The sequence below is a fragment of the Salvelinus sp. IW2-2015 genome, linkage group LG1 (genome assembly GCF_002910315.2).
Source record: "Salvelinus sp. IW2-2015 linkage group LG1, ASM291031v2, whole genome shotgun sequence".
NCBI classification, from domain to species: Eukaryota; Metazoa; Chordata; class Actinopteri; order Salmoniformes; family Salmonidae; genus Salvelinus; species Salvelinus sp. IW2-2015.
Window position 1 is genome coordinate 21,057,811 of NC_036838.1, and position 20,428 is coordinate 21,078,238.

General features: G+C 47.2%; 1 protein-coding gene across 2 annotated transcripts in view; it reads left to right on the forward strand.

The window, feature by feature from the left end:
• LOC111962397 (plexin-A1) overlaps window positions 1-20,428 on the forward strand; it is a 284,935-nt gene that overhangs the window by 33,562 nt on the left and 230,945 nt on the right. For both annotated transcript variants that reach the window (XM_023985463.2, XM_023985470.2), the window contains exon 2: window positions 10,663-12,079. In XM_023985463.2, the coding sequence (XP_023841231.1) occupies window positions 10,883-12,079 (1,197 nt within the window). In that variant the 5' untranslated portion in view covers window positions 10,663-10,882. The remainder of the gene's footprint in view (window positions 1-10,662; window positions 12,080-20,428) is intronic.

A 20,428-nucleotide genomic window follows, 5' to 3' on the forward strand; every position in this document is an offset into this window, starting at 1 on the left:
GTTGTGGAAAAACAGTTTGGAAAACAAATGGCTATAGCTTTAATTTCTTGTCAAATGACAATCTGATTTGGCCTATAGCCTTGGTCTACACTAAGCCACTACGTGCTGCATTGAGGTCTTTTTGCAAAAAGTGATTGAGATATCATTAGACAAAATGATGACCATCTAATCATCACATTAGGAATGGTAGGCTATCTTACATGCGTCTACAAATGCGAGGATGCATAGAATGCTTCATTATAAAGGTGAACTTTCATGGGGAAAGATTTGCTTCCCTGAACTTCAAACCCACATGCTAGAATAACTGCCTACATGTACTTTTCCTCAGCCAAAAAAAAAAAAAAAAAAAGCAAAACCACTAGCCTATGTTTTCTACTATCCCCCATAGTAGAAAAGTTCACCTATTCTATTGGTCAACTTGTCGTTCTGTGCGAGAAATAAATAGCCTATCCCAAACAGACTCTGGGACAGTTGTGGGACGATAGATCCCACATTCATACAACCAGTAGGCCTAAACTACATCCCCAAAACTTTCTTGGCTTAATTGTCTTTCACTGGTTAACTGAAACCCTGCTACATAGAAGACTAGGCCTGATAAGAGAGGAGCGTTCCATTATGATCGACTCTGTGGGCCGAACAACTAACATTATGAAGGAATTCGATGAAGTTCACGTCAGGGAAAGCACCATGTGACGCCAAAACTGGTCTGTGTAGTTTGTGACTAATGTAATAACTCGCCAACTAGCGTGCAATGTTGGTCACGTAAGATAAACGGTAACCAACACAAACATACAAAAGACTGGCACATTCAAACAGTGGCAACAAGTTCCACAGTTCATGCTGAGGCGTCAGGAACCCAGAGCTGGCACTCACTGCAGCTGTTGAGGCGGAAATACTGCTGAATGAGCGGTCGCATAAAACCTGTTCACATCTAAAATACCCATGCATAGATCACACACAAGCACGATCAGATGAAATAAGCCCTCGTAGTTTGTTCAGAATATCTGACTGCGCCTGGGTCATTCCTTCCTTCCTTGACAAATCCTTGGTGAAGGTGGGGTGGAGAGAGAAATGAACAGCGGAAGAGATACAGACAGAGGGGGTAGAAGAGAATGTATGAGAGAGAGATGGACAGAGAGGATAGAAGGGGAGAGGGAAATGAACAGAGCAGGTAGGGTGAGATAAGTGAACCGAGGGGAGGCTTAATAATGCTTCACACTAGCGCTGTGTTCAGTCATTCAGTGTCCAGTCACCGGAAAAAACTTGGTTGGCCTTCTTCACTGGTTAAAAATCTTTTGAGTGGTATTAATTTGTACAGTTGGGTGACATCATCGGAAACATTCCAAAGTTGAATTTGGTGTCCCACAAGGTTCTGTGCTTGGACCCATATTATTTTCTTAGTTTTTGATTTGTGCCTCCCTTGTGGCGTAGCGGTGTAAGGCATTGCATCGCAGTGCTAGATGCGTCACTACAGACCCGAGTGCGATCCCAGGCTGTGTCGCAGCTTGCTGCGACCGATAGACCCATGAGGCGACGCACAATTGGCCCAGCGCCGTCCGGGTTAGGGGAGGGTTTGGCCGGCCGGGCTGTCCTTGTCCCATCGCGCTTTAGCGACTCCTTGTGGCGGGCCGGCCACGTGCATGCTGACTTCGGTCGCCAGCTGTACTGTGTTTCCTCCAACACATTGGTGCTGCTGGCTACCGTGTTAAGCAAGCAGTGTGTCAAGAAGCAGAGCTGCTTGGCGGGGTCGTGTATAGGAGGATGCATGGTAGTTGCAGCGATGGGACAAGACTGTAACTAGCAATTTGGATATCACGAAAAAGGGATTAAAAGTTACCCGCCCCCCCCCGCCCCCCCCAAACAACAAAAACATTTGTGGCCAGAGCCATGTTCCAGAGGATTCAGTTTTCGGACCATTTGAAGTGGAATGTCTTGTGGAGAACTGAGACGCGTACCCGATTCTACATGTTGACAGACAAGCATGTATGTTCCATATGTATGTTATGTGAATATTCTGTAAGGTTACACCACACTGAATGTGACCTAGGGTGAGGCTGTTAGGGGCGGAGCGAGTGCAACACCTGTCGTGCACTGCTTGCATTCCTATCTGCCACGGCTCATAACGTTTCATCGCTCTGAATGTAACCCAACTCTGTCCCGATTTAAGATGCAGTAGGGTAGTGGAGTTTGGTGGGGGCAGTGTACACTACCTCCCCTTCACCCCAACCCCCCCCCACCTCTCTCCTCTGGACAGAGACAACTGGAGCCTTTATGCCGAGAGAGACAGCCTTTATACATATGCACGTACACCACACACACACACACACACACCGGTGTGCTCAACGTCCCGTCTGTCACAACATAATCCTTTTACCTCTAAAACACAAGTGTGCGTGGAGGATGCAAAGGAGGCCCTAGTGTGTCAGCTGTCACCCCTAGTAGAACCAACACTCGTCCCCCAATCAAGCGCACACACAACACTTATCTTCATGCAACACTGCCACTGGAGAATAACGCCTCGGTTTTGTGACAATGTAGCCTCGGTTTGTGACGATGTAGCCTCGGTTTGTGACAATGTAGCCTCGGGTTTGTGACAATGTAGCCCTCGGTTGTGACAATGTAGCCTCTTTGTGACAATGTAGCCTCGGTTTTACAATGTAGCCGTTTGTGACAATGTAGCCTCGGTTTGTGACAATGTAGCCTCGGTTTGTGACAATGTAGCCTCGGTTTGTAGACAACTGTAAGCCTCGTTTGTGACAATGTAGCCTCGGTTTGTGACAATGTAGCCTCGTTTGTGACAATGTAGCCTCGGTTGTACACATGTAGCTTGTTAAGTAGCCTCGGTTTGTGACAATGTAGCCTCGGTTGTGACAATGTAGCCTCCGTTTGTGAAATGTAGCTCGTTTGTGACAATGTAGCCTCGGTTTGTGACCAATGTAGCCTCGCGTTGTGACAATGTAGCCTCGGTTTTGACAATGTAGCGCGTTTGTGACAATGTAGCCTCGGGTTTGTGACAAATGTAGCCTCGGTTTGTGACATGTAGCCTCGTTTGTGACAATGTAGCCTCGGGTTTGTGACAATGTAGCCTCGGGTTTGTGACGATGTAGCCTCGGTTTGTGATAATGTAGTCTAGGTATATTCTAAATCATGTTCTGATTTTAGCTCTGGGAGACCAGCTGAGTAGACTGGAGTCGCACAAAATCGAGTCAGTTTTGCAAGTTGCACTTTCACCCCCTGATCTGGGTTCAGCTTTTTGGCGGTTAACGTCTTTCAAAAAAACTTGCTCAAGATCTTACTTTGGCATCTGCGGAGGGAATGGCACAACGCTTGCCCTCAACTACAGAGATTTACATTGGCATTAAAAAACACTCCCGAGTTCCTTTTATCACCCTCAGCCTTGCCAGTCAGCTCTTCTCCTTGCAAAGTTTGCCGTACAAAACATGTCCCCCGCCGCTAATATTAAATCACAGATCTGATATACTGACACCGAGTAGGCATTCCCTGCCGTTCAATGACTTGAATTGTAAAACCTTTTTTACGATGCATTTTTGATTAAAAGACGTCACGATGATTCACTGGCGGGAATCTCGTCTGTGACTTAATTACCTCAAGTACCTGAAATATAACCCCCTTTCCTCAACTCATCACCCGACTCTAACTAGTCACTCAATGGAGGTGTGTTTTCTCCTTATTGTCCAGGGGAATAGTATATTCCGTATGCATACGTCCATATGCAGATTGTGCTTCCTGCTGTGGTTGAGATTTAACCCATGGAAGGGGAGATTAAGTAGGGGGTTGGGGTTTGTTCTCCCCCCCCCCCATTCCCCCTCTACCCACTCGGAGTACCCCGAAGGCAAATCCCTTAGCGTGTTGTCTTAAGGCTCAGACACGCTAATAGAGTTTGCTGGCCGAGATTACTTGGCACCCCTGAACGTAATTTGCGCACCGAGTGCGCACCGATTTTACATGTAGAACCTCTTGGGGGAGAAAAAAACTATGTCAGCAGTCAGACTGCAGCGGGTGGTCCCTAAAACCTAGATCCATATGTGCAAGCCTTTAGAGTGCCTGGTAAAGATAAGAGCTTAAGAGACTTGCCCATTCAATCTATATGAGTGTTATTGTGTGCTAGGCTAGTGCTGTGTGTGCATATGAGTGAGAGGGGCATATGCATGTTATACCTGTGGTTATATAGCCTAGTATTTAGGCTACGGCTATTAGTGGGGTGCGAGCAGGTACGTGCGCGCGTGTCGTGAACATCACTTCTCCACCTCCCATACTCTGTCTGTCTGTCTGTCTCTCTCTGTCTGTCGGTCTCTGTCGGTCTCTGTCTGTCTCTGTCTGTCTGTGTCTGTCTGTGTCTGTCTCTGTGTGTCTGTCTGTCTCTGTCTGTCTGTCTCTGTCTGTCTGTGTCTGTCGGTCTCTGTCGGTCTCTGTCGGTCTCTGTCGGTCTCTGTCGTCTGTCGTCTGTCTCGGTCTGTCGTCCCCCTCCCATCTTCCTGCTGCAGCATCCGTCCGGCGACGCTTGGTTTTCCTACAATCAAATGTAGGATTTTTTTTATTTTAACATCAGCAGTTGTCACAAAGTGCTTATGCAGATACTAAAACCCCAGAGAGCAAACAATGCAGTTGCAGAAGCACCGCCGGCCCACGTGACAAAATGCAGCGAGGAGAGAATTTGCTTGAGCTTTACGTGCGGAGTCAGGCGCCTGGGTTTTTTCTGCTCTCCCCCGCTAGCGGCGAGTGCTATAATTGATATGCCACCGGCAATAAATCAGCCGGCCGCTGGTGCCAAGCTGGGGGCCATTATCTGAACGCACAGGTATAGCGTCGAGGAGCTGAATGCGACTGGCTGCCTGGCTACTTTGCATAGGCGTGAGAGAGCATGTAGAGCTAAGAAAGCTGAGAGAGCGAGAGCGGATTTATGAATTCTGTTTGGTTTAGTCCCCCGCCCCCCTCTTCATATTCTTCTGGGGGTCACACACACACACACACACACACACACACACACACACACACACACACACACACACACACGTACCAGTCTGTATCATTTCCTCAGATCCCCCTCCGCCGCTAAGCCCAAACACTGTTAACCCAAATAAACAAACTGAAAACCAATCAATCACTGTACTGTTTTTGCCTTTTCTATATTACTTGATTGCGATAACAGTGCAGGCCTAGATGTCACTCTAGGTTCTCAACCAACGGGTTAAAAAGCGAGACTCACAAAAGTCCCAAATGATTGGCACGTTTTCCTGATCTTCCCCCAATATGGTGCTCAGCCTTGTTCTACAGCCTTTTCATTTCGACACGGCAGAGGAAATTGAAACTGAAGAGGTAAAAAAGGAAGAGAGGGAAAATTGAAAAACGACAGAGGAAATCTGTACGAACCTGGAAGTGCTGGCAGATTCTTTATCGGGGAGAGATTGTGACAATTTCCTCATCTGTCAAGCATTCCATCAAGACCCGGGGGAGTTGAGTGTAATACATTTTTTTGTCCATTATCAACTTGCTCTCCTCTCTCCCATCTCAAAGCTAACTCAGGGATGGGGCCATAGGCTTCAGCCGGGCATGCTTTTTTCAGCCAACCCCTAGAATTAGCTCTTATAGAATTAGCCTTTGTAAGTGAGCTGCCATTTTTTTTAAATTATTATTATTATTCTTTTTTTTTACAATAGCATGCATTGGACACGGACGGTCTACCGTGATAGCGTTTCCCTTATTACTTGGGTAGATTACGGCCAGCTAGAGACCCAGGCAAGTGCAATTTGTTGCGCCACTCACGCACTGTTAGGTCAAGTCATGTCGGCTGAAAATGAAGAGAAATTACTGTAGAGAAGACCTTCTACAGGTCTCCTCTTTTTCTCTCGCTCTCTCCCTCTCGTTCGTTCACGGGAATGACAAACGAAAATGAGCTCGCCGCCACGCTTTAATTTGACATCTGCTCTCGGTGCAAGAAATTCATATATATTTTTTTTATAGGATGACTTCTCACTTTATTGCACCTGCTTATGTTTACAATTGGCTCATTCATCCCCCTCCTCTCCCCTGTAACTATTCCCCAGGTCGTTGCTGCAAATGAGAACGTGTTCTCAGTCAACTTACCTGGTAAAATAACGGTAAAATAAATAAAATAAAAATAAATGTTGGAGAGGCTTCGACACAGGCAGCGGAGTTTATTAGTAGATGCACAACCGTATGGCGCCGTGTGCATTTATTGAACCTAGGTTTTCTCTATTGGCGTAAGCCACGTTAGGATTTCCGCGCCGTGATGTTGAAATGCCAGCGCGTTTCTCATCTGCGTTGTGGCCTCCTCCAGATGTTCTCCTGTTTTCTTTTCTCGCTTTTTCTTTCTATCTCCATTATCTCTCGGCCTGTCTCTCTCTCTCTCTCTCTCTCTCTCTCTCTCTCTCTCTCTCTCTCTCTCTCTCTCTCTCTCTCTCTCTCTCTCCCCCCTCTCTCTCTCTCTCTCTCTCTCTCTCTCTTCGCCCCCTCCCGCTCTCGCCCCCTCCCTCCTCTCTCTCTCGCCCTCCTCTCTCTCTCTCCGCGCGCCCCCTCTCTCTCTCGCGGCGCCCCCCTCTCTCTCTCTCGCGCCCCCCTCTCTCTCTCGCGCGCCCCTCGCTCTCTCTCGCGCGCCCCCCCCCCTCTCTCTCACGCCCGCTCTCTCTCTCTCTCGCCCCCGCTCTCTCTCTCGCTCTCTCTCTTTCCACAGCATATTCATCTTGTCCAGGCTTTTATTGTGGAAATTGGATAACACAAATCCCCTGAACCTCGTTGCTACCAGAGCTATGGTTTGCAATTCCACCGGCTAGCTTTTAGGGTTGTCTTGATTGTGTGCATTTTCCGAACCAAAACACTTTCCCCCTAAACTCCCTCCAATGCGCACGCATCGACACACACATACACACAGTCATTTGTTAAAAACTTCTTCAGGCTGCAAGCCCGACCCGGTCAACTTTATGACAACATCCAGCTCAAGTGCAGGGCGCGAAATTCAAAATCTATTTTTTTTTTTATATTTAACTTTCACACATTAACAAGTCCAATACAGCATTTGAAAGATAAACATCTTGTCAATCCAGCCAACATGTCCGATTTTTTTTAAAATGTTTTACAGAGGAAAACACCAATATATTTATGTTAGCTCACCACCAAATAAAAAGGACAGACATTTTTCACAGCACAAGTAGGATTGAAGAGATGCACAACCAACCTAACTACCTAAAACCAACCTAAATAACCTAGAAAAAAACTACCTCAGATGACAGTCCTATAACATGTTACACAATAAATCTATGTTTTGTTCAAAAATTGCATATTTTAGCTATAAATCAGTTTTACATTACTGCTACCATCATAGCTACAGTCAGAAATCGCCGGAGTAGCCAGAGAAAATACAGACACCAACGTCAACTACTGTAATTCACATCATAAAACATTTCAGACAAATATATGGTGGATAGCAAATGAAAGACAAAGATCTTGTGAATACAGACAATATTTCAGATTCTTTAATGTTTACAGCGAAAACACCACATATATTCATGTTAGCTCACCACCAATACAAAAAGAGAGACAGATATTTTTCACAGCACGGTAGCATGCAGCTAGCATGCAGCTAGCATGCAAAGCCACCTAACTAACCTAGAACTAACCTAAATAACCTAGAAAAAACTCCCTCAGATGACAGTCCTATAACATGTTACACAATAAATCTATGTTTTGTTCGAAGAATTTGCATATTTTAGCTATAAAACAGTTTTACATTACTGCTACCATCTTAGCCACCATCATAGCTACAGTCAGAAATCGCACGGGATAGCCAGAGAAAATACAGACACCAACGTCAACTACTAAATTACACATCAGAAAACATTTCAGAGAAATATATGGGGATAGCTAATGAAAGAGAAAGATCTTGTGAATACAGACAATATTTCGATTTCTGAAGTGTTTTACAGCGAAACACAATATATCGTTATATTAGCTTACTACAATAGCTAACACACAGCAGCATTGATTCTAGTCAAACGCTAGCGATAGCACAGTTCGACAGATATATAAAAAGCATCCCAAATTGGGTCCTTATCTTTGTTGATTTTCCATCAGAATGTTCTCCAAAGGGTCCTTTGTTCAGAACCGTGTTCATTTGGACCTAGAACGAACGATGTCCCTCTTGAATTAGCATGGCAACATGGCCATGCCGTGCTAACCTCTCCGTCTTGACAAAATTCTTTGCGTCGCATCACGTCTAAAGTCCAGAATAAATTTCAATAATATAATTAAAGTATATGAAAAAACATACTTTAGGATGATATTGTGACATGTATCAAATAAAATCGAAGCTGGAGGTCATATTCACCTATAACGAGTGTTTTCCAGAGCGCAGTCCAGTTCCTACTTCGCGCCCAGAAAAAAATTAAGTGCGCACTTATCACTCCAAGATGTTGTTTTCAGTCCCTGACAGAGATAATCAAGTCATTTCTTCTCTCACTTCCGCATGACATCCAGGGGAAGGCGTGTGACGTGTTTCTACAGTCCTAAGTGCCAAGGCCTTTTTATAGAGAGTATCTTGAAGAGAGACATAGTTCTTGGAAATGTCACTTTTTACAGAAAATGGGCTGTAAAAAGAGTTATGTTTCACTTAGAGAAATAATTAAACCTGTTTTAGAAACTAGACAGTGTTTTCTATCCAAAAGTAATAATAATTGCATATTGTAAGAGCAAGAATTGAGTACGAGGCCGTTTGAAATGGCCACCTCTTCCACTGCTGATACTCACTGCTGATATTTATTTCTGACCGTACTACCTCCATGTGTTCTTGGGGACTAATTGAAACACAGGCCAACCCCTCAAATCACTCTCCGGAGGAAAACTGAAAGTAAGGAGGAAAGAATTGACTTATTATTCCTTCCCTCTTTCTCTTCCGTTTTAAGATTTTCTCTATATCTCATGTTTTTGTGCCTCCCTCCCTCCCTTCCTTACGCCTCTCCCTCCCTCACGACTCTTTCTCCCTCCCTCCATCGTCTCTCGTCTTTCCCGATTCGGTTCGGTCATAAAATAACCCTCTGCCGACACTTTCATAGTCTAGGTGAAATTAAGCTGGGCGCTCAGAGTTGCCCGCACACTTTGCGTAATCAGCATTTACAGGAAAACTAATGTCCCGGTATCGCCGGAACATGATGGTCTGTCAAGCAGCGCTGAGATGGGCCAACTCAAACTCTCTGCTATCATTGGCACTAGAAAATCACCACAAGGAGAAAAAAAGTCTTTATCCATTACTTCCACCTCCCCGTCAATCAATCCCCCCATCCCTCCTCTTCCATCAATCCTCCCCCATTCCTCCTCTCCCATCAATCCCCCCATCCATCCGTGCCAAGGGAATCCAACTCCGGAAGATATGGAAGCCGAGGAAGTGCTGGCACGTGTCACTTAATTTAGAAGAATTAGCAAATGCAATGATCGGAGGGGGGGGGGGGGGGATTAGGCCTAAATCCAGTCAATTCCACTCCCACACCGGGAATAGCCAAATGGGCCCGGGAACTTTGGCTCAGACAATTAGAGGTTGTTTTGGTTTGGATGGGAAGCAGATCTTTAGGGGCTCCTGAGTGGCGCAGCGGTCTAAGGCACTGGTTTGATTCCAGGCTGTATCACAACTGGCCGTGATTGGGAGTCCCATAGGGCTGCGCACGACTTGCCCAGCGTCATCCGGGTTTGGCCGGGGTAGGACGTCATTGTAAATAACAATTTGTTCTTAACTGACTTGCCTAGTTAAATAAAGGTTAAATAAATAAACATATTTTTTTTTCATTTAACTGCTGGGAGTGGATGACTGGGTTGGGTGGGCGAGATAGCGAGAGAAGCTTTGGCTGGAGTGGAAATGGGAATTGTATTGTTGGAACCGCAGCAACAATGACAACAACAACAGCAATTAATCTCTCTGAGACGTGTGCAGTATACTTTTGTCTCGAGTCTTGATCCATCTCATTCTTTAATTTCCCTTTTTTTCTAGCTTGCATTGTTCTCTACATTCCCGATGGAGCATAATGACCATGAATCATAATTTTTACTCCACCTCCCTCAGGGTAGAAAACATGTTTTGTCCATCAGAGAGCTGCGGATCTGCCACAGAGTAACTGAGAACCATGCCTTGGTGCTATTGACAGAATAAGGGCCTAATTAGGAGAAGAGGGGGATGCTGGGTAGTTTGCTGATACTGCATGCAGTGAGGAGGCCTGGGAGGGAGCAGACCTGGATACAAATTGCGTGGCGTCAATAGAAGTGTGCCACCTCTGGGGATTTTCTCAGCAGACCTTCTCTAAACCCCTCACTCTACTGTTGAACATGTGAAATATTAACAGGCTCGATGTTGTGTGTCTCTAACTCATCGCAGTGTGACTCGCGTTATTGTACCGTGCGTTGTGTGATATGCCTGAAGCTCTCGCTAGCTGTCTCCCTTCATAATTGAATGTAGTCACGGATATGTCCTACAGGCCTGAGTTTGTCATTTATTCATCTGGGGTGGTTGAATGTCGTCTTCACTTTTGTCTTAACTTGGCAGCGTATCTCGCGTGCTTTCAGGTTCCCCGGCTGATGCATAATCAATAGGTAATGTTCCATTGCGTCTCATAATGTTTTTTTTTTTTTTTTTTTGCCTTGCAGGGCTCCTACCAATGCCGCTGTGGATGATGCTCTGGATGACAGCTCCGAACGCAGAGAAAAGGACACCAGATCAATAGGAGCTTCCCCCCCCCCCTCCCTTGGCCAGTCCATTCGCCTTCCAGGGGAAGAAAGCTAAACACAAACAGAGCCGTACTAGGTGCTGGAGTGAACCCACCTCCCCCATCCCTTTCCCCAGCCTTGCCCCCCGCAAGTCCCAGATATGTGGCCCTTACAGAGGTCACTCGCTGCCCCTCGTCTGGGGAACCTGCTCCTTCTTGGGGTGCTGGTCCTCTTGGTAGGCCCATCCCAAACAGGCCCATCCCAAACAGGAGGCCAACCCCAGTCCTTCAAAACCTTCTACCCGCCCGATTGGGGACTGACACACCTGGCCATCCACAACAAGACGGGCGAGGTCTACGTCGGCTCGGTCAACTGGATCTTCAAACTCTCCAGCAACCTCACCAAGCTGCGGAGCCACATGACGGGACCCGTGGTGGACAATGAGAAATGCTACCCCCCGCCCAGCGTCCAGTCCTGCCCCCACGACCTGGCCCAGACTAGCAATGTCAACAAGCTGCTACTCATTGACTACGCCCAGAACCGGCTCATCGCCTGCGGGAGCACCTCCCAGGGCATCTGCCAGTTTTTAAGGCTGGACGACCTGTTCAAGCTAGGCGAGCCGCACCACCGCAAGGAGCACTACCTGTCCAGCGTGGCCGAGTCTGGCACCATGTCCGGGGTCATCATCACCTCCCCGCATGGCCCCGCCAGCAAGCTCTTCATCGGCACGCCCATCGACGGCAAGTCCGAGTACTTCCCCACGCTCTCCAGCCGCAAGCTGATGGCCAATGAGGAGAACGCCGACATGTTCAGCTTCGTATACCAGGACGAGTTTGTCTCCTCGCAGCTAAAGATCCCTTCGGACACCCTCAGCAAATTCCCCGCCTTCGACATCTATTACATCTACAGCTTCAGCAGCGAGCAGTTTGTCTACTACCTGACCATGCAGCTGGACACTCAGCTCACCTCGCCAGACGCCTCCGGCGAACAGTTCTTCACCTCCAAGATCGTCCGCCTCTGCGTGGACGACCCCAAGTTCTACTCGTACGTGGAGTTCCCCATTGGCTGCACCAAGGACGGTGTGGAGTACCGCCTCATCCAGGACGCTTACCTCAGCCGGCCCGGGAAGCAGTTGGCCGACTCGTTAGGCATTTCCGAAGATGAGGACATCCTGTTCACGGTCTTCTCCCAAGGCCAGAAAAACCGTGCCAAACCACCCAAGGAGTCGGCCCTGTGCCTGTTCACGCTGCGCCGCATCAAGGAGAAGATCAAGGAGCGCATCCAGTCCTGCTACAGGGGAGAGGGAAGGCTGTCGCTGCCCTGGTTGCTCAACAAGGAGCTGGCCTGCATCAACTCGGTGAGTCCTGCGACCCTCATAACGCCACTGACCTCTCTCTGATTCTCTGATTCAATTCACTGCCCTTCAATTCTGATATGTCACTCACATTAAATTCACTTTGATTCGTATTATTCACCATGCTCTTTTCAGAGAGCATTGGACAAAAGGCCTAAGCGCTGTAATGGCTGACCTTGTGGTCTCACTGGAGATCTGTCAAACTTGAGGAGACCGTAGTTACAACCACCCTGCAATTATCAGGGTTTCGCTTCAGACAGTGGTGATGAATACATGGGCCTTCCTCAACACGCCTCTGCCATGATGCTGGCATTTAGCTTTAGTCCCCTTCCACCACTTCTCCCTGGGGCCATCTGTAGGCCGGTCGTAATTAGAGAGGAAGTGCTGAAGCGTCGTGACTCTGAGCCCGGTTCCCACTCTCTTCCTGGAACCACTGAGTGCTTTGATTTAGTCCAACGGAGATATCATTAGCCCAGTCCCCAGGATTTGTGAAATGTCACTCAAATGACACACACACACACAAATTCATTGAGAGAGGGTTGATCGCATGCTGTCTGCAGTACTCGGCCCCTCGGGGAAGACAGAGGCTTGGCTGGGGTTCTCCTACTGATCTACGGTGCATGGCCGCGCATGCTTTAGAGAGCACACGCCCCGCGCCAGGCTGAGAGAAACGTAATACACAGGCCTCAGTCCACATCTCTCTCGCTCTCCGTCGCCCTCTCTTTATGCCGCCTCCCTTCTCTCTCCCCTTCTTCTTCTTCTTCTTCTCTCTTATCCCTTCTTCTTCTCCTTCCTCTTCCTTCTCTCTTCCCAACAGTCATCCCGCTTTCTCTCCCTCGCCATGTTCTTTCTCTCCCTCTCCCCGTTCTTTCTCGCTCTGACTCCCCCTCTATTTATTTATTTATTTATTTATCCATCTACAGTCAACTTCTACTTCTTATTGTCTTTGTCACTCGCTCACTCACTTCTCAACCTCTCTCTCTCCTTCTTCCTCTTTCATTCATTCTTTCCCTCTTTTTTTTTTTGCGCTCTCTTTCTCCCCCCCCCTTTCTTAGTCTCTACCACTCTAATGATTAGTTCTATTGATGTAGCATTCTTATTAAACAGCGGTTCGGCCCAGCTTGGTGACAGGTGCTACGTGCTAATGAAGGCCCATCTACAGCTGTACGTCATACACATAATGGACTACGAATGAGTACAGCAGGAGCAACAGCAGGTTACTCTTTATTACAGTTCATTACCAAGAGTGCACAGGTGCTTGAAAGAAAGGGATGTAGAGATTGGGAAAGGAGGCTGCCGAAAAGCCCGGTCGAGTCGCGCCGTCTGTCGTTTCTAAACCCTTGAGAGGGAGAGCGGGGGGAAAAAGAGAGGGATTTGTGAATGGCCCAGTTGAGGCACTCGGGGGGGGGGGGTCACCTCGCTCCTCCTCAGCTGCAGTTGATTTCCTGTCGTCGTGTTGGCCCTTTCTTTCTCAACTCCTCTTCTCCCCGTGAGTGTTAATTTGACCGTTTTGGAAATGGGCTATGGTTCTCCTCGTACAAATGTGTCTTCACAAGTAGCGTTTACACAGGAGAACTATTATCCAAAGCCAGTTCCCATGTGATCTTCTCTCAAGTAACACCCCACAATCTGCTTAGTCAGCCCGTCGGTCGCAAACCATTCCACACTGACTCATTCTGGATTCCCGCTTTTGAAGCCCACTCGTTGCCACAGCTCCCCGGCCCTGGTGGGCACGGTGATGTAAGGGCTGCTGTGTTCGCCGATTGGCTGGCCCTTGATCCCGAGGCGACGCCAGGTCAGGCTTGAGGACTCATTGAGCATAAGTAATGCTGTAAGCACAGGTCTTGGAACAGCGTTCCCCTCCCCCACCCTCTTAACCTTATCCATTGAAAACTGACCTTAGATCAGTGTCTGGGGGTGATTTTGGCCCGTTGCTCCGTGAGGGTGTAAATGAGGTCAGCAGTTGACCCTGGTGTAGAGCGGCTGGGAGGCGGATGGAGGCAGTCCATTGGCCAGCTGAAGGGTGCAACCTATCATGATGAATGGTCTCCCGTACTGTCAGCTCCACTCATTACGTGTGTGTGTGTGTGTGTGTGTGTGTGTTGTGTGGTGTGTGTGTGTGTGTGTGTGTGTGTGTGTGTGTGTTGTGTGTGTGTGTGTGTTGTGTGTGTGTGTGGAAAGCTCACATAGGTTCACGGTTGTAGATATTTATTATGTAATTTTGTTCTGTATATTGTACACACACACACACACACAACTAGCTGAAGCGACCTCGGGCAGTGTCTGTGTTCTCGGGCCCTCATCGCATATGTCTGAGGTTTATTAGTGATGCTATGTCCTTCCACCACTGGGAGTAGATCCACAGAAACCATTTCTCCACTGAGGGAGGGAGCGAGACAGAGGTAGGAAGGGCGAGGAGTAGGGAGGGAGAGGTGGGTAGAGGGGGAGAGCGAATTAAAGGGGGAGAGCAAGTGGGTGGAGGATTGGTAGAGTGGGGGGGGGGGGGGGGGGGGGGAGGAGAGGGAAGAAATGGCAGTGGTGAAAAAAGTACCCAGTTGTCATACCTGAGTAAAAGTAAAGATACGAGAATGACTCAAGTAAAAGTGAGTCACCCAGCAAAATTCTACTAGAGTAAAAGTCTAAACGTTTTTGGTTTAAAATATACGCAAGTATCAAAAGTAAATTGAATCGCTAAAATATGCTTAAGTATTGAAAGTAAAAGTGTAAAGAATTTCAAATTCCTTATATTAAGCAAACCAGACGACACGATTTTCTTGTTATCAAAATGTACGGATGGCCAGAGGCACACTACAACAGTCAGACATGATTTACAAACGAAGCATGTGTGTTTAGTGAGTCCGCCCGATCAGAGGCAGTAGGGATGACCAGGGATGTTGTCTTGATTATTGTGTGAATTAGACCATTTTCCTGTCCTGCTAAGCATTCAAAATGTAACGCACTTTTGGGTGTCAGGGAAAATGTAAGGAGTGACTAGTACATTATTTTCATTAGGAAGGTAGTGGAGTGAAATAAAAAGTTGTCAAAAAATATAAATAGTAAAGTACAGATACCCAAAAACACCTCTTAAAGTAGTACTTTAAAGTATTTTTACTTAAGTACTTTACACCACTGAGAAATAGTGAGCTGGAGCGAACGAGAGAGAGACAGAAATAGTGAGTTAGAGAGCTGGAGCGAACGAGAGAGAGACAGAAATAGTGAGTTAGAGAGCTGGAGCGAACGACAAATAGCTACAGAAAGAGAAAGGAGACATGCCTTTGCAGGCTACATCTGCTGAGGAAAGGGGGGCGAGGAGAAGTGGATATTGCAGATGGAGAGAAAGGAAAAGAGAAAGCTAGAGAAGCTAGCTACAGAAAGCCTGTGCTACCCATGTGTCTGCTAGTACCATCAGCCACAGAGCAGGAGGAGATGATTTGAACAGAATGCTCCAGCACCAATAATATCGGTGTCAGTCACCCTGGCGCTGGGCTGTCACCGTCACCGCTGAGCCTTTCCGTCATCCGCTGGCTTTTCACAGGGAGGCGCTTTCTACCGCTGCTCCTGACCCTCCGCGCCAGCTGTTGGCTGGCAGTATGCCAGATAACGCTCACCGTCTTCAGGTGACATCTTGACATTCACGCCGTCAGGAAGTGAATAGGAGGAGAATAGAACAGTGGAGGATGTCCGTTAGTGTTGGCGTCTTTGTTTTTTGTTTGTGTTTGGTTTGGGTGTTGGTTTGTGTTGTGTTTTTGTGGGTGGGTGTGGGCGTGTGTGTGTGTTTTGGGTGGTGTGTGTGTTTTGGGGGGGGGGGGGGGTGCATGTGTGGCATGTGCAGGCATTCATGAAGTCTGTAATGGACAAACAAAATACAATGCTACTATCACAACCTTTCCTTCGGTTTAGCCCACATCTCTATTTCTCTCTCTCTCGCTCGCTCTCGCCTAAGATGCCGCCGACGTATGGAATATGAATCTCCGGGTACTCACCGTCCACCCGACCTTCCCGGAGACGGCGGAACAATGGTCTAGCTTCTTCGGCGAGGCGCCGGGTAGCCTGGGATTCCTACCGTAGAGTAGGAAACGAAGACTGAGAGGCCGACGTGGGGGGGTGTCGTCTTAGTGAGATTGAGACGCCGGGTGACCCGTACTAAGCAGGACGCGTGTGTGCTATACTATGCAGGATGCCTACTCACAGCACTATTGAACTCAACTGGTATCTCTTCGAAGTAAGAGCGGATGTGAATCTCCGTCTCTCCTCATTCATCTAGCCTCGGGAGTTTGATAGTGTTTCAGGTTAGCCTTTTTATCTGTTAAACTACTTCCGTCCTGCCTCCGCTCCTTAGAGCCCATACACAAGACTGTGTTCCAAATGGCACCCTGTTCTTGATGTAGAGCACTACTCTTGACGAGCTGGTTAAAAGTCGCGCACTACGCAGGGGAATAGGGTTGCGTTTGGGCCGCACATAGGAGCCGCCGCCGCTACACTGATCTACATGAAGATATGCCTAGATACTGAAGGCTTTGTTGGGGCTAACGCTATCCGCTAATAGCATTATTCCATTTCATTTAACTTTGCTTATTCCATACAGGGGGGAAATACAATTGAGTTTAGTCAAATGGACTCTGCGACGTCAGATTCAGAATAAATTTGTGTTCAAATGCTACATTTCAAACACTTAATCTGTGCTTGATTTGAGTTTGCCTCGCGCAATAGATATCCTCCCAAAAATCTGGAACTCCAGGCAGGCTCAAGCGAATGCTGAAAGATTCAAAATAGTATTTGATCCCAGGTCTGGAGGGCTGTGTTCTTCCAAAACTCTATTTTCAACTCAAGCAAGGCCAACTAATAACCTCGTTAAATATATTCGCCTTCGCGGTAATTACGATAAATGTAAAACACAGGACTATTGCCTTTTTTCCTTAATCAGAATGTGACGGTAAACGCACGTGGCTCATTAAACGTGACACATTGGGAACGACGGCGGTGACGACCACCGGATGGATGATTCTTAGTTAATTGGGCCACGTAATGAGCTGAGGGGTGAGAATTACCGGGTTGAACCTATGTCATTATATACCATACTAATGTACTGATATTAGACATTCTTATGTGTTGGGTTAGATTGACGGCCAAACCAAGCAATCCAGTGTGTGCGTGTGTCTACCTGTGTGTGTGTTTGCTTATCAGGGTCTCCCGTAAGATTGTTTTCAGCAGTGGAGGCGAATGTGGGGGGGGATGCTGGGTTGTAAGAACGACTGAGAAGTTCACTTCTGGCGACTAGAAATAGAAAATGCCGTTCTACTCCAAAATGCTTGAATATAAATAATGTTGACCCCATCTGAAATATAATTGACGGGAACCACTGCACTGTAGGGCGATGAGGAGGAGCAAGCTGTGGCTGCGTGCTCGTGGCTCTCATTCGTGCTACTGCTTACTCTGTTTGCTTAAAAGACAAGTTGTAATTGTCATTCTGATCTTAAAAGGGATAGTGCGAGATTTTGGCAATTAAGGATTCCATTTTTATGGCAATGCGTGCAGCTCTGTCTCTCTGTCCCCACCCCCCATGCTCACAAATCTCCGACCCCATGCTAATGATACTAATTGCCCGTGTAATTATTTATTGATCCCTGTCCTGTCCTGTCCTGTCCTGTCCGTCCGTCCGTCCGTCCGTCCGTCCGTCTGTCTGTCTGTTTTCAAAGTGTACTTGTCGCGTGTACAGGATACAGCAAGTGTAAAACAGTGCGGTGACGTGCGTACTGCCAAACTCTTTCCCAATGAGGCAGTAATACAAGTAATAATATAGATAAGAAAACACAATAAATACGAGAGGAAACGCAACACAAAAATCATATACAGGTTAGTGCCAGTACCATTTATTACAATGTGCTGGATTGAGTGAGGTAGGTATGTACATGTAAACAGGGGTAAGAAGTGACTCCGCAACTTATACCTGCCCATACCATAACCCCACCACGGGCCATTCTGTTCACAACGTTGACATCAGTAAACCGCTCGCCCACACGACATTTATCCTGGTAGCAGGATAAATATGAATAGTAATATTAATCATAATAATCAACAGCAAACATATAAAGGCAACATGTGAAGTGTTGGTCCCATGTTTCATGAACTGAGATGAAAATATCCCAGAAATGTTCCATATGCAAAAGAAGCTTATTTCTCTCAAATGTTGTGCGCAAATTTGTTTACATCCCTGTTAGTGAGCATTTGTCCTTTGCCAAGATAATTCATCCCCCTGACAGGTGTGGCATATCAAGAAGCTGTTTAAACAGCATGATCACTACACAGGTGTATCTTGTTGCTGGGGACAATAAAAGGCCACTCAAATGGGCAGTTTTGGCACACAACACAATGCCACAGATGTCTCACCTTTTGAGGGATTGTGCAATTGGCATGCTGACTGCAGGAATGTCCATCAGAGCTGTTGCCAGAGAATTTAATTTTAGTTTGAAGAATTTCTGCACACTGTCAGAAACCTTCTCGGGAATCTCATCTGCGTGCTCGTCGTCCTCACCAGGGTCTTGACCTGACTGCAGTTCGGTGTCATAACAGACTTCAGTGGGACAATGCTCATCTTCGATTGGCCACTGGCTGGAGAAGTGGGCTCTTCACGGATGAATCCCGGTTTCAACTGTACCGGGCAAATGGCAGACGGCTGTATGGTGTCGTGTGGGCGAGCGGTTTACTGATGTCAACGTTGTGAACAGAATGGCCCGTGGTGGTGATATGGTATGGGCAGGTATAAGTCCCAATTGCATTTTATCGATGGCAATTGATGAGATCCTGAGGCCTATTGCCGTGCTGTTCATCTGCTGCCATCACATCATGTTTCAACATGACAATGTACATAATTCCTGAAGCTAAAAATATCCCAGTTCTTCCATGGCCTGTATACTCACCTGACATGTCACCCGTTGAGCATGTTTGGGATGCTCTGGATCGACGTGTGCGACAGAGTGTTCCAGTTGCCGCCAATATGCCAGCAGCATACCACCCTGCATACCACTGCTGGCTTGCTTCTGAAGCTAAGCAGGGTTGGTCCTGGTCAGTCCCTGGATGGGAGACCAGGTGCTGCTGGAAGTGGTGTTGGAGGGCCAGTAGGAGGCACTCTTTCCTCTGGTCTAAACAAAGATCCCAATGCCCCAGGGCAGTGATTGGGGACACTGCTCTGTGTAGGGTGCCGTCTTTCGGATGGGACGTTAAACGGGTGTCCTGACTCTCTGAGGTCATTAAAGATCCCATGGCACTTATCGTAAGAGTAGGGGTGTTACCCCGGTGTCCTGGCTAAATTCCCCATCTGGCCCTCAACCATCACGGTCACCTAATTCCCCAGTTTACAATTGGCTCATTCATCCCCCTCCTCTCCCCTGTAACTATTCCCCAGGTCGTTGCTGCCAAATGAGACGTGTTCTCAGTCAACTTACCTGGTAAATAACGGTAAAATAAAATAAATAAAATAAATAAAATATCCAGCAACTTCGCACAGCCATTGAAGAGGACCGCCTGGCGGATGGGAGCAGAGAACAGTCAATGATGGGTGACTGGAGTCTTGGGCCATTTTTGGGGGACTTTTCTCAGACACATGTTGGAAGTGTTTTGACACTTTTGGGAAGCTGATAGCAGAATGTTGCCAGTGACTGTAGTGTCACTGCTTGCTACCTCACACTGGAACATAACATAAATAATAACGGCTTTCTTACAAGACGCAAACACACGCAACAATACCCAGCTGTGCGTTTAAATACAATTCAAGGCTCGTCCAAGGGCCATCGTTACAAGTAGGAACAACCAATCACACACTCCATCTCCACATTGCTCCGTTGCCATGGCGTTCTAGGCCTATCTGAACGTGAGAGAGATTGATCCGCCGAGAGATTCTATAGTTGGCTTGGAATTCTAAAACAACGTGTGTGTTTGTGTTTGTTGTTTTTCTAGGCAATGTGTTTGTGTGTTGCCCGGTCGCCCTTGCTAAGCAGTGACGTGACAGGCTTGACTGTGGGCTGTAGGTCAGGACAGTTCCAGTGGATTTCCCGGCCCTGTCCTGTCACCGGCGATGAGTCATCACATAGGCTGTACTTTTGTTATCGCAAAAGAAACAGCTCAAGAGTCGGACACGTTGCTTCCATGAATCTTTGGACGTTTGCCGTCGGTCCTAATCCAAGTGCTTTAAAATTTGCGTTTGGAAAAGCGCTGTATGAAATCCAATTTAATTCAAAAAAGACACATTTGGGTAAACAGACATGTGGAGGGACAGACCAGACAACACGAGACGTGCACACCATTTAAAAAAAAATGGACTTTGAAGAGGAGTCTGTTTCTCTTTAAAAGACTCCA